Consider the following 13,748-nt stretch of genomic DNA (forward strand, 5'->3'; position numbering starts at 1 on the left):
TCGGTTGGATCCGCGAAATTGACTGGATGTTTTTGGCCACAAGCAAGCAAATGAATAAGATGGTGGGCAAATATTTTAATAACCAATCATGTATCGTCACGTGCTGACTCGTCATCTTTGACTTGGCTCCTTGCCTTATTGTCAAGTGGTGGTCCTTGAAGTTTCCAAGTACATTTTCCATTAGTTTGTGTTCATGGCCTTCTTGTCTTTGCAAGGGAAGGAACTAATCCAACGATAGCATGTAGGAAAATCTATATTTTCTCTAGGGAATGTCACCGGTCCAAAGTATTGGACAAGCCGTTCAGCAGCCATTAATTGGTGAAAAAAGAACAAGAAAAGACGTACAAGAAGGAGGAAAATTCGACTACACTTCCAATATCGCATTCTTTTAATACATTTCATCCAAATGTTACCATTTGGTGTGTTAATTAATGTATCGAGTTTAAATTCGGATAACGATTTGTTAAATCGAATTTGTCAATAAAGATTGAAGAAAGAAAAAATAAATTTCCTTTCTTGGATTACGTGCAAAATAATAGATTAAAAAAAGAAAGAGCAAAGGTTTCGCTTTCTTTATCTACAGGAGCAGCCGAGTCCCTCTCCAAGATATCCATGGTGGGGCCCAAAGTCAATATTCCACGCCGGGGTTTTGTTTTTTTAGCCCAGCAGCCGGGTCCCTCTCCAAGATATCCATGGTGGGGCCCAAAGTCAATATTCCACGCCGGGGTTTTGTTTTTTTAGCCCAGCAGCCGAGTCCCTCTCCAAGATATCCATGGTGGGGCCCAAAGTCAATATTCCACGCCGGGGTTTTCTCTTTTTAGCCCAGCAGCCGAGTCCCTCTCCAAGATATCCATGGAATATTCCACGCCGGGGTTTCTTTTTTTAGCCCAGCAGCCGAGTCCCTCTCCAAGATATCCATGGAATATTCCACGCCGGGGTTTCTCTTTTTAGCCCAGCAGCCGAGTCCCTCTCCAAGATATCCATGGTTTGGGCACACAGTATTCCACGCCATGGGTTTTCTTCTTTTAGCCGATGAAAATAAAAGGAGAGATGTATCAGCACGTGGAGCCAAAAAATTAAAAAGATAAGCAGCCGTTGAACCGTACGTCTGCTGAAGCCCTACGAGAGAAGAAGAAAAGGAGCCGCACGTAGAAGCCGCACATGTCAAGCTGAGAGAGCCACGTGTGAATTCTTCGTTTCAGCGTACCTAGAGCATTTTGAACGTGCGATAATTTTGTGCCGTGAATTTATGTATAAATATTTTGGATTTTGAGTTAAATCTAAATATGAAAAATACTCAAGCGTGTGAGTGATTATAAATTTTGATTCTCCGATCATAATAGATTATTGGCTATCGGCTCTTCTCATGAATGTAGGTACCAATATTCGGACCGAACCGCGTAAATTCCCGGTGCCCTTATTATTTCTTGTTTATTTCTCTGACGATTTTGCGTTGACATAAATTGCAAAATCTTGTCGTTTCCGCATATTATATTCAAACAATTGGTATTAGACCTTATGATTAAATTTCTTGATTGTGATTTGGAGCTTTTGCTTGTCTTATTATTATCTGAAAATTCTGTTATTGTAATTATGTCTAAAAGAAAATCTGAAATTGAGAAATTTAACAAAAGTAACAACTTTGTGTTATGGAGTATCAAGATATGGGCATTATTAACAACCCAAAGTTTGGCCAAGGCACTGGATGGTGAAGATGAGTTGCCTAATATGATGAAAATGGTAGAGCTAATGGAAATAGCAAAGAGCACAATCCTGTTAAATTTGTCGGATGAGGTTTTAATAAAAATTGCTGAGAAGAAGGATGCCGCAGCATTATAGGCAAAACTTTAAGCACTATATGTGAAAAAATGTTTGAACAATCGCCTATACATGTTGAAGATGATGTTTCAATTTAAATATACTTAAGGTATGTTTATCAAAACCTACCTAGATGAATTTAATAAACTCATGATGAATTTGTAGAATGTCGGTAAGATACTTGATGATGAAGAACATGGTATGATGTTGTTAGCCTCTTTGTCAAAGTCATGGGAGCACTTTACTAATTCACTGTTGCAGGGGCGTACTACAATTACCTCAGAAGAGGTAAAATCCGCCTTATTCTCTAAGGACTAGCAAAGAAAGTTGTGATATGACGGTCTGGCGCAATGAGTAGTGCAAGCACAGAAGATTTGAGGTAGAGAACAACATCGAGGGCCTAGTAGCAGTAGAAGTAAAAACAAATCAAAATCACGCCATAGAAAGTCCAAGGGACGCGTGAAGTGCTTTGAGTGTCACGATGAGGGGCACATCAGAAAAGATTGTCCAAAGCGAAGGAATAAAGCTGATACACAGAATGCCACAAGTAGTGTGACAAATGTTGCCGACTGGAGCGATAGTGATCCAGAAGCTGTTTTATGTATGATTGATACTTCGTCAGGAGATGAATGGGTGTTAGATTTTGGGTGTTCTTATCATATGATGCATCATCAAAACTGGTTTGTTACTTACCAGACTACAGTTGGTGGTATGGTTTTTTTGGGGAATAATGCAGTCTATAAAGCTATGGGGATTGGGACAATTCGGATTTGGATGCACGATGGGGTGGTACACACTTTGACAAATGTGAGGCATGTACCGAAACTCAAGAACAATCTTATTTCTCTGGGGACACTCAATGACATCGGGTGTAGGTACACCGTTGAAGATGAAGTACTGAAGATCTCTCGAGATGCCATGACAATAATGAAGGGGAAGAATGTAAATACTCTCTATCATTTATTAGGAGAGACTGTGACTGGAATCGCTACAATTTTATTAGGTAAGTTAGACTCTAACTTGACGCAATTATGGCATATGCATTTATGGCATATGAGTGATATAGGTATGACGATGCTGAGTGAAAGGGGGTTGTTGAAGGGTCAGAAGATAGGAAAATTGGACTTATGTGAGCATTGCATCTTTGGGAAGCAGCACCGAGTTAAATTTACTACAACTATTCATTCAACCAAGCGACCAATTGAATATATTCATTCAGACGTCTAGGGCCTGTCTTTGGTTCATTCAAAAGAAGATATCTTATATATGCTAACATTTATTGATGATTATTCAAAGAAGGTGTGAGTATACTTTCTGAAGCACAAATATGATGTGTTCAATTGGTTCAAGAAATTTAAGGCATTAATTGAAAAGTAGTTAGATAAACAAATTAAGTGCATGAGAACTGATAATGACATATAGTTCTGTGGTAAAGATTTTATTGAGTTTTGCGAGAAAGAAAGTATAGTGAGATACTGCATAATACCCGAGACACCACAACAGAATGACGTGGTAGAACGGAAGAATAGAACTTTGCTTGAACGAGCTTGATGCATGCTTTTGCATGCAGGACTTGGAAAGGAATTTTGGGCCGAAGCAATAAACATGTCATGTTACCTGGTTAATCGATATCCATCACCTGTTATTGAGTGAAAGACTCATGAGAAAGTATGGTCGGGGGAACCTGTTGATTATTCCGGATTATGTATATTCGGATGTCTTGCGTATACTTATGCGAGTGATGGTAAGCTTAAGTCGATGGCGAAGAAGTGCATATTTCTAGGTTATGCACATGAGGTGAAAGGCTACCGGATGTGGTGCACCGATCCTAGATCGCTTGGTTTTCTAATCAGTAGAGATGTGATATTCGACGAGATTGCAATGCTTCAACAGAGGAGTTCTGAAACACAATCAGCATAAAAGACAGATCATGGTGTCATTAGTAAAGTGGAGCTTCAGGTGAAGACTCTAGAGACCTCGAAGGTAATTGAAGTTGAGACTGCAAATGAGGCCACAGTTCCTAAAATCGGTGATAATGAACAACCAGTAAAACTGCAGCACACTATAGCTACAGATAGACATAGAAGACAAATTAAATCACCGATACATTATGGTTATACAGATATTATTTATGCATTGACTATAAGTGATAAGGTGGAGATAAATGAGCATTCATCTTACTCTGAGTTGATGGCTAGTTCAGAGTCGTCGTAGTGGTTATGGGCTATGAGTGAAGAGATGGAATTACTTCATCGAAATTAGACATGGGAGTTGGTCAAAGTACCTAAGAGCCCCATTAGCGGTAGGGCAAGCTTGGCCTCGCCAGATCTGAGAAAGGCCGCTCGCCCAGCCATGGCTCGGCCGACGAGGATTGGCCCAACCGAGGGTCGGCGAGGCTTCGGTGAGGTCGTTGACCCTCGTTTGGCTGGTTGCTGATGTGACATCCAGATTTTTTGTTGAACCTCGAGTATGTAACAATGCTATCGGTGGATGCCATTTTAGCTTTGCTCCATCACCGTACCGAGACATTGCGTATTAACACGTCCTCGCGATGGCATCTCACTTAGGAATTTCTGTATGTCTCGCCACCCTGACAATTAACATCTTTCGCAATTGTACCCCGCGAAAAGAAACTCTTCATGTACGCAAGGATCCAGACTTTCGGAATTGCAATCACGACAAGATGCTTCTTCTCCACATGATCGGAAAAAAATTCCCATGCACGGCCATGCACTCGGGTCACCCTTATCTCCCCGTACGTCCCATGAAAGCATGCACGTATAGAATGATCCCATAGGGGGTTAACAGATTGGATGAGTTGACTCATATGGTCAACTATTGGGCAGCTACGTCCGCTGCCATGCATGCGTGAAGGGGAGGCCTTGGCCGACGTTGCAGCTGCAACGCGCGTGAAGGAAAGAGGGGCAGGTGGCAGCGGGAGTCATCGGCTGAGGGACACGGGCTGCTCGTGTGTTCCTCCCTCATGCAGCCACGAAGAAGCAAGGAGAGTTGACCAATTTGGTCAAGAAAGGAGGCCATTCTTCGGTCCAGCAGCCGCGCCAGAGGTGTAAACCTGCTGAAGACACGCATCAAGACCTTGAGCTGGCGAGGGAAGGTTCGGATGATGGCCACGTCTCCTCCACCCGGCTCCGCCTCTTGCTGCCATCGACGCCTACAGCTGTGCTGTAGACTAAGGAAGTCAACAAAGAAGTAAAGGGAAGGGGGGGGTGTGGGGCGGAACTCACGAAAACAGCAACGAGAGAGAGAAGAAAGAGGTGACCGACCCCTTCCGCCGCAGCTGGCCGTTTGCCCTCCGTGCTCGCACGCTTCGGCCGCGTTCCTGTCCATCACTACACCATTCAGCCGCTGCACCACTGCTAACCACCAACGCCGCAGGACATGAGGCAAGTCCATATCTACTAACCTATATCGCGTAATCCCGTCGTTGTCCGGTGAAATACGCCCATGGATTTGTGTTCTTCGAATCCTTATGCTAAATGATGAGTGCGGGATAATTGAGCTGATTTTGGGTTATGTAAGTGAGAGAATTACACGCTGCCAAAGGGTACATGCAGTTTTGGCATGTGAATCTGCATGAATTTTTAGTGGTTGCGAAGTTCCGAAGAAAATTTTACTGGTAAACTGTTTTGAAAAATTTTAAGAATGGGGTTGAGATTTCTAATTCGTCGATGTGCCGCGACAATATTTCATAAATGTTTGATATCTTCTAATTTTTTAGACTTTACAGGAAATTTATTTATAAAATCTCAAGATCGGGACAGAGATTTTTACTCGCTAATTGCCGAGGTACCCTTATAATATTTGAGAAAGTCGTGACCGAAATTTTCGGATGAACCACCTAAATTTTGGCTAATGAATTACTAAGCCTAAATTTAGCTCAAGTTCTTCTAAGCCCATACTGATTCGCTACTTAGGTTCAAATTTTCTAACATGCAAATATATTTTATCTAGAGTCGCCACTAACCTATTTTTGGGGTCGATTAGAAACCTAAGTAAAGTAATGAGAGATTTATTTTACTCCTACGAATTAGAGATCGTAAGTTCGGGGACTTGGTTATCTCTAACAACTTTTCAGTACATTTCTATTTTATTTTTAAAAAAAATATTTTGCAAGCAGGTTGAATTAATTTTAATTCACTTTCTTTCATGCAGATATGCAGACCATCAATTTAACATCCAAAAAAAATAATGAATAAATTGCAAGACTTACTTCATAGTAACGAAAGTATCTGCAATGTTAGATTAGAATTTACGTCAACAATCCTATATATAATTTCTAATTAACACGTAATTTCTTCTTCTTCTTCTTTTTCCTTATTTAATGAGAATCATGTTTTATGCAATGCATATTACTAATTTGACATGCAATAATATGACATGACAAGACAATATGACTTAAACTATATAACATAAATAAAATATAAGCATGGAGTCTATCCTAAAGGATGAAATTGATTAGTTTTAAAACAAGTTTTTTATTTTCCATGAAATTCTAAATTTAAAGTTGTCCAATGATTAAATGTGCAATCTAAATTAAACAAATGACCTAATTCTAATGACATGCAATTTCTAATTAAATGAACCTAATAACAATCACTAAATGACGTGCATTTCATGAATCTAATTTTACAAGACATGCGCCTGATTTTTTTAATTTATTTATGAAAAATCGCAATTAAAAATGCTAAAAAAAAATCCAATTAAAGTGAGATATTACCTAACTTAAGTTAGGAATAGACTAATTTGAATCCTATCTTAGGTTAGAAAATTATCTTATCATGCAATTTAATTCAAAAGATTTTATCTAACCTAGATACCATATAAACATGCATTTTTTAAAAATATCTAGTTATTCTATCATGCAATCAATTTTAATCTACATGAAATGTAAATCAAATTTTTTGTTTCTTTGAGATAAATAAAGCAATTAAAAGAATAAACACAAAATCATCCATGGTCATAAAGATGTCATCCATAATTCAAATTTAGATTCAAACTTGATTATTTCACTAATAAAATTAATAAATTAATCTTAAGTCTTAAAAATTAAAATATCAATTTTACAATTTTTCTCTTGCGTGATTAATTATTCCATCTAAAGGCTCTTATAGATGAAATAAAAATTCATTTGCGGTTGGAAATTTTAGGTGGTAAATTGAGAATGTCAACCATGCATCGACAAATAAATAAAGAAAACAAAACAAAACAAAATAAGAATAAACAAATAAAAAAAACTACCTAATTTATTTTTCCTAATCGGGGCTTAAGTAACCACGGCTTGTGACGGTGAGCAGCGGCATGGTTCGGCAAAGGCTGCTATGGTGGTGGGTCGCCAAGGGCTCCGGTGAGGGATATGGGCACGGTCGTCGGAGCTCCGGCGAAGGGCGGCAGCCAGCGGACCAGCAGCGGTAGTGGGGGCGTTCGGGCAGCAGGGACAGCAAAACAGAGGCGGAGGCTCAGCGTCCGATCTGGAACTTGCTGGCGTCGCCCGGTCGCTGGGTCGAGCGGCGTGCAGGGGGCCGGCGTCGCAGGGGCTGCAGCGACGGTGGCGGCTCGGGCAGCAGGCGTCTCGGTGGCGCGGCGAGTGAGCAGCAGGAGACGTCGGAGAACTACAGGGGCGTCACGGGCAGGAGCAGCGTCGGTCGCTGGTGGAGGCTGGCGGAACGACGGCGGGTGGATGGGCTGAGGTTCGGCCGGGCGACGGTGCTGCTGGCGACCGCACGCGGGCGGCGCAGACGGAAGGGATGAGAGACAGCAGGAGCGGCGTCGTGGCTGGGTCGCAGCAGAGAGAGATCGGAGCGGCTGAAGCAGGGGCGAGCGTCCCGACACGGCAGAGCAGGGCCGCTGGCGACGCTGCGAGCGGAGACGGGAGCACAGCGGGGAAGCTCGGATGACCGCAAGGCGCGGCGGTGCTGCGGGGGGGCGCTCGGATGACCGAAAGCCTTTTTGCTTTTGTTTTTTTCTCTTTTTCTCTCTCTACCTTACCTCACGTCTCCTCACCTGTCTCCCCTCTCTCTGCTGTCCTTTCAGCAGAAGGGAAAAGCTTCCGCTAGCTTTTTCCTTTTTCCACAAAAAAATGAAAAATTCTTCCTTTTGTCTTCAGTCTTTGATCGAGAGAAAAGCCCCTTCCACCTAATAAATAAAAAAAAAGCCTTTCAACGTGGCCGTGTATTTCTATTGTGTGGACCTCCGAGACCTCATGCGTTTAGGTAACGGATTAGGATTTTAATTTTTTCAAATCAATATTCATGAAAATTTATTTTCTAAATATAATATTTGTTTTTTATACGATTAAGAATTGCAAAAGGATCTTTATGAAACTTCAAATCCTACAAAGTTGAACTCCCAATATTTTTCACATATACCCTATTCGAAGATATTTTAAAACAATTTCTATCATATCCCGGAAAATTTCAAATTATTATTTTTCATGAGATAATTTTCGATCATTAAAAAAATAGGCTTAAGCCAATTTGCTTACTTTTTCTGCTTAGTCCGGCTTGTCAATTTAAAACTTAGAACCACCAAGTCTAACCCATCCGTCACCGGTCTAATGCAAATGCAATAATAATAAATAAAATACACCTAAAATTATATACTATGTAATTAATATTTTTTCAGGGAGTTTGGATGCCCGATGCCTCTGGATGCTTAGGGACCGGTGAGCCCTAGAGGTTCCTCAAGAGAGTCGGGATGCTCGAGAGTGTGACAACACATACCGGATGCTTGGGGACATCATTGACATGATGAGCCTTGGAGGTTCCTCGTGACACCAGGTGAGATGCGAGATGCCTGAAGGTGTGACGTAACATGCTCTAGATGTTCGGTGACTAAAATATGGAACCAGAGGCCTTACTGATGCTAGGTAGGATGCGATATGCCTGAAGAGACGCAACACTGGTCTTTTGGAAAATGGTGATAGTGAGTCATGATAAACTGAGTTTAAACATCTAAGTATATTATTGTGTTGTGCGGTTTGAGATTCTTTTAAACTTATGCGTGCTCATTATTTTGGCGTGTACTCTATCTTGGATCATATGGAATCTGATGATGATAGTTGAACGTAATACAGTTTAGTAAAGTTTTGATTGCTGAGTAGGCGTACTTATCCCTTGTGGGGTTAACATATTTCAGAGTAGAAAAGATGCTGCTGCTGCCCCCATCCCCTAGTACCTTCTACGATGTTCCCATTGATCTGAGGTGGGAACAAACGAAACATTTGGATCCAGACATGTAAGACCTGACTTTTATCTGGGTGCAAGTGATCCTGACATTCGATGTTGGCCTTCCCACGGGTTCGGTATTCTAGAATTTTGTCGTCCTGTATGTTAGGAGGGACATACACACTATGGGACCATTGCCACCACCGCCAATGGGGGTGGAGTGAAGGGTGATGAGAGGCCAGTAGGAAATTTTTGAACACCGACACTTGAAAACAGACGACGCTGTAGATGACCAACGAAATAGTCGGTCCTTTTTGAATATATATAGCCAATATATAATACGTTGGCTTTTGATGTACCAACTAATGACATCTGTTAAATATATGTAAATAAAAAATCGCTTGGTTAATGTGTATTTCTAGTGTGCATCATTTGGAAGTCTAAGGAAAGGAGTCAATGGATTCGCTTCCGCCATATTATTGCTAGGGACTGATGAAAAATTTAATAGACCCCTAAATTCACGGATTCGTTGAAATCCATCAATATCAGAGCAAAGGATATTCAAGATAAGGAAATGCTGTGGTGACCCAGCGGAACGGGGGTTGTCAAGGGAAGGGGGTGCCATAGCCGGTTATTCCAAGCTGGCGACCGACGACTTGAAGAATAAGAAGAAGGGAAAGAAAGGGAAAAAAAAGAGAGAAAAGAATAAAAGAATAAAAAGTAATAAAATTATTTGAAAATTAAAAGAAAATAATTTTGAGTGGAAATTTTTAGTACGGTACCAAACGCAATTTTATTCAAGAATTAGAAATTGTCTAACTACCAAACACGTTATTTTATTTAAAAATTGTTCTTGGGATAGAGGTCAAGTCACATACATCTTCCAAAATAAGGAAAAAATACTATAGTATTTCCATACGCGATCTTGAAATGTTGAAGATATGTTCATTTATGTGAGAAATATTAGTTTTAGTTTCTTGAATGAATATCCCTATTCTTCATATCGGCCACCCAAAGCACTATGGACATCTATATGGAATCTAAAGACTTGCTCTAAAGTACAGATCTCTTTTATGGAGTACATGCCAAAACGCAATCCTTACAAGGGAGAATCTATGGAAGAGGAAGATCGTACCTGACCCTGTCTACATGCTATGTCAACGCGAGATGGAAACGGTTGAATATATCCTCTTGCTCAGCCCATGGACACGACAAGCATGGTCAGCCCCTAACCTTCAATTGCAAAACATGTTAAAGGAGATAACGCGATTTGATGCCTGGATAGTGAAGTTAATAGAGGAAAAAAAAACAAAGTACCTTCTCTGGAAATGGTGGCGTCGGTACTGTGGTGCATATGGGTAATGCACAGCAACACAATCTTCAGAGGCCAGGTTCCGAAAGAAAAGTATACAATCGAATCGGCCCAGATCTTGCAAGATAACTTCAAAAAATGCGACTTTTAGGCCTCGCAATCGGGGAAAAGCAAGGAATCATCAACTTCTCTTACCTAGGTAGCACCCGAGAAAGGGGAACTCAAAATTAACGTTGATGGCGCTCTCGGAAAGCACGCGATGGATGGCGCCGTAGCATGCATATGCTGGGACTTTACTGGGAACGTCGTCGCTGGGCACACCAGATTTGACCAAGCTTCCACTCCAGCTCAGGTTGAAGCCCTAGCGTTGCTTGAAGGACTTCAGTTCGTGTAGAGAAAAGGTTTTGAGAGAGTTTGTATCCAGTCAGGCCGACTAAATCTGATAAGTGCTCTAAACTCCGTGGATTAATATTCATCGGAAGCGCACTTGCTTATCATGGAATGCTCTCTTATCCTTGCAGGCCTCCAATCAATGAGGTTTGAATTAGGCCCAAGAAACTCTCAGGCTCTATTTAGTAACATTTCTATTCCTCTCAATTTCTGTTCTTTTATTTCTCGGAACAAAGAAAAAAAAACATAAATTCATATGGTAATGTCAATTAATTTTTATATTTTCCGGAATTGAAAAGTGGCCGGAGAATATATTTGGAATAGAAACAATAAATTTAAAAAAAAAAAAAAAACTTCTTGTTCCCAAGAACAATTTCTAGAATTTTTTTTTCTTTTCTTCTTTGTCGATGCCCCTTACCCCTCACTGTTGCCCTAGCTGTCTAGCCATTGCCATTACCTATTGCCAGACACTTTGCCTAGTGCCGACCATTGCCACCGCCTACCGCCTGTTGCAAACCAACCCATTTGTCATTCGACCGACCGTCTTCTTTGCCTCGATGCTCGTTGACTAATAGCCGATCACCACCTGTAGTGCACCAATCAAATGCTGGCCACTAATCATCGCCACTGACCTCCAATTGCCACCGGCCTTTGACCGGCCGACCACTGTTGGCGATCGCTGATGACCATCAAGGCCATCGCTTGTTCGTTGGCCAACTGACCGCTACCGCCGCCGACCATCGCTGCTAGTCACTGATGATCTGCCAACCACGTCGACTCCGAGTGGCCCAGGGTCGACGGCGATCGCGGTGGCATGGAAGAATAAGAAAAAAATTAAAAGAAATTCTATATTATAAAAAAAAAAAAATTGTAAATCGTACCAAATACATTTCTATTTTTTTTTTCTTCCTAAGAATAGACCAAACACATTCTTTTATTGAGAAATTATTTTGGAGAATAGAAATAAAAAAAGACTATTTCTGAAAAAAAAAATTATTTCCTAGAACTAAAGTGTTATCAAACGAACCATTATCATGATTATTGATTGGGCTGCAAAGGCTCATAAGAATCGCTGTCTTCCTTATGACTGGACTTTTTTGTCCCTATCAGCCCTTTGGGCTTCGCTTTGTAGGGATTACCCATTGTGGGTAGCACTCGTATGATATAAATAAAGCTTCATATTTCGACCGAAAAAAAGAAAGGTGGTGTTGCAACGTCAAGGGTTAAATCGGTTGACTTTTTTTACGGGTACTACTTTCTCGCGCGTATTAAATGACTTGCCACGTCATTCCATCACTCGCATCGCCTTCCCCCGCTTCCTCACCAAACACTGTGATGGCCTTCTTCTGAACAACCATATCCACTTCGACAGCATTGCATTCACTGGCATAACTGTCACAGGTATGGACCTGTTCCCACCTTTGTTGCAACGTCGTCTCATAAAACGCAAACGTCGTGATTTGATCGCCGACCTCCCCATCCTTGATGAACATGACCGGGCAGTACCACTTCCGCACCACAACCGGGTTCGAGCTCTTCCTATCGATCAAGAATTCAAGGCTCGGGAGCTTTGACCTCTGAGAGTCGTTGACTCCTGGTGCGTCATCATCCAAGAAAATGTTTTTGGGCGTTTTGCCATTGAGGGTCCACCTCCTCTTCAGGAATCTTGGAGGGTACCCATCTGGGGCAACAGACTTTGCATGGAAGCCGCTGAACCTGCACATGGTCTCACGCCAGTAGACCACGAACTGCTGGTATACGTCATGGGGATCCGAAGGGCTCGATTTCTTATCTCAAATGTATCGGAAGCACAAACAGGTGCCTTTGTCTTCTTCCGTCGAATTAGCATGAGCTTCCCTACACGGCCATTCCAGATAGAATGATTTAGACCTTCTGAGAAATGCCACGAATATAAATCATGCAATAATCAGCTAAGCTTTTACTAAAACCTATTTCCTAAGTGACGCGATAAGACGTAACTTCAACTATTGCAACAAACACGAGTTCTTGCGTAGATTTTTTGCAACCCCACATCATCCATCCAATGATATTCCCCTGTTCTATTTATAAATATCAAACATATTCATCACATAATTAAAGAACAGACAGGAAGTGTAACTATTCAAAGTACTTAGAAAGATCATACCCTTTATGCTTCGCATGACGCTGAATCACATAGTACTGCTTCGAGGACAAGGGCTGGCCGACGACCGGGATCGTGAACACCTCATCACTGTATGTGTCTTCACCGTCACTGTACCGGACTGTGAGGTCCTTGTTCTGAGGGAAGTCGTAGAGCTGGCTGTCCTTACAAAGCCCGAAGCAGCAGAAGTTCTGGGCTTCCTCATCCTGAATCTCCAGGTATCCAGAGCCCGGCCCTGCTGGTGTATCCTCCGAGAGGGCCTCAGGGTGCTTCCAGTAGACAGACAGAGGCCGTGTCACGTGCATCTTCCAAAATAAGGAAAAATAACTATAGTATTTCTATATGCAGTCTTGAAATGTTGTAGATATGTTCATTCATGTGAGAAGTATTAGTTTCTTGAATGAATGCCCCCGTTTAAAAGAAGTTGGGGTTGCAACGTCAGAGATCAAACCGGTTGACTTTTATTGCGAGAGAATGTGCGCAGAAATATCTCTCTTGAGTCCCGTGCCTCCCTCGTGCCCGTCGGGATGAGCACGGCTTGTGGCGAGCAAGCAAGCAATCAAGAACTAGACTAGATATTACATTTTTAAAAAAAAGTGACTCTTCTTCTTCCCCCCTTGAAAATTCCATGGAATGTTCGCGTGGTCTCTATGGTTCCTCATCTTCGATTCCTTTTGTTCATTGAGTTGTCTTTACATGCGAAGGAACGAATACGACGATAGCCCTTAAGAATTTTATGTTTTCTAGAGAACTTCACCGGTCCAAAAGTCTTGGACAAGCAGTCCAGCAACCATTGTTGATCGGACTATTGAGAGTGAAATTTCAATTAAAGAAAGAAAAAAATTTGCACAAGAAGAGTGAAATTCAACTGTCTTTGAAAATGGCAAAGCAAGTGGAGCGA

The 13,748-nt window shown here is 41.6% G+C and overlaps 1 protein-coding gene across 1 annotated transcript; it reads right to left on the reverse strand.

Annotated features, from left to right (window-relative positions):
- Positions 1–11,972: 11,972 nt before the first annotated feature.
- LOC104435579 lies at positions 11,973–13,152 on the reverse strand. Its single transcript, XM_039307176.1, has 2 exons — positions 12,851–13,152; positions 11,973–12,420 (listed from the first exon to the last, which is right to left on the reverse strand). The coding sequence occupies exons 1-2, from the start codon at positions 13,150–13,152 to the stop codon at positions 11,973–11,975; spliced, it is 750 nt and encodes a 249-aa protein (XP_039163110.1).
- Between the last annotated feature and the right edge of the window lie 596 nt (positions 13,153–13,748).

This window comes from Eucalyptus grandis, chromosome 2 (genome assembly GCF_016545825.1).
Source record: "Eucalyptus grandis isolate ANBG69807.140 chromosome 2, ASM1654582v1, whole genome shotgun sequence".
Lineage (NCBI taxonomy): Eukaryota > Viridiplantae > Streptophyta > Magnoliopsida > Myrtales > Myrtaceae > Eucalyptus > Eucalyptus grandis.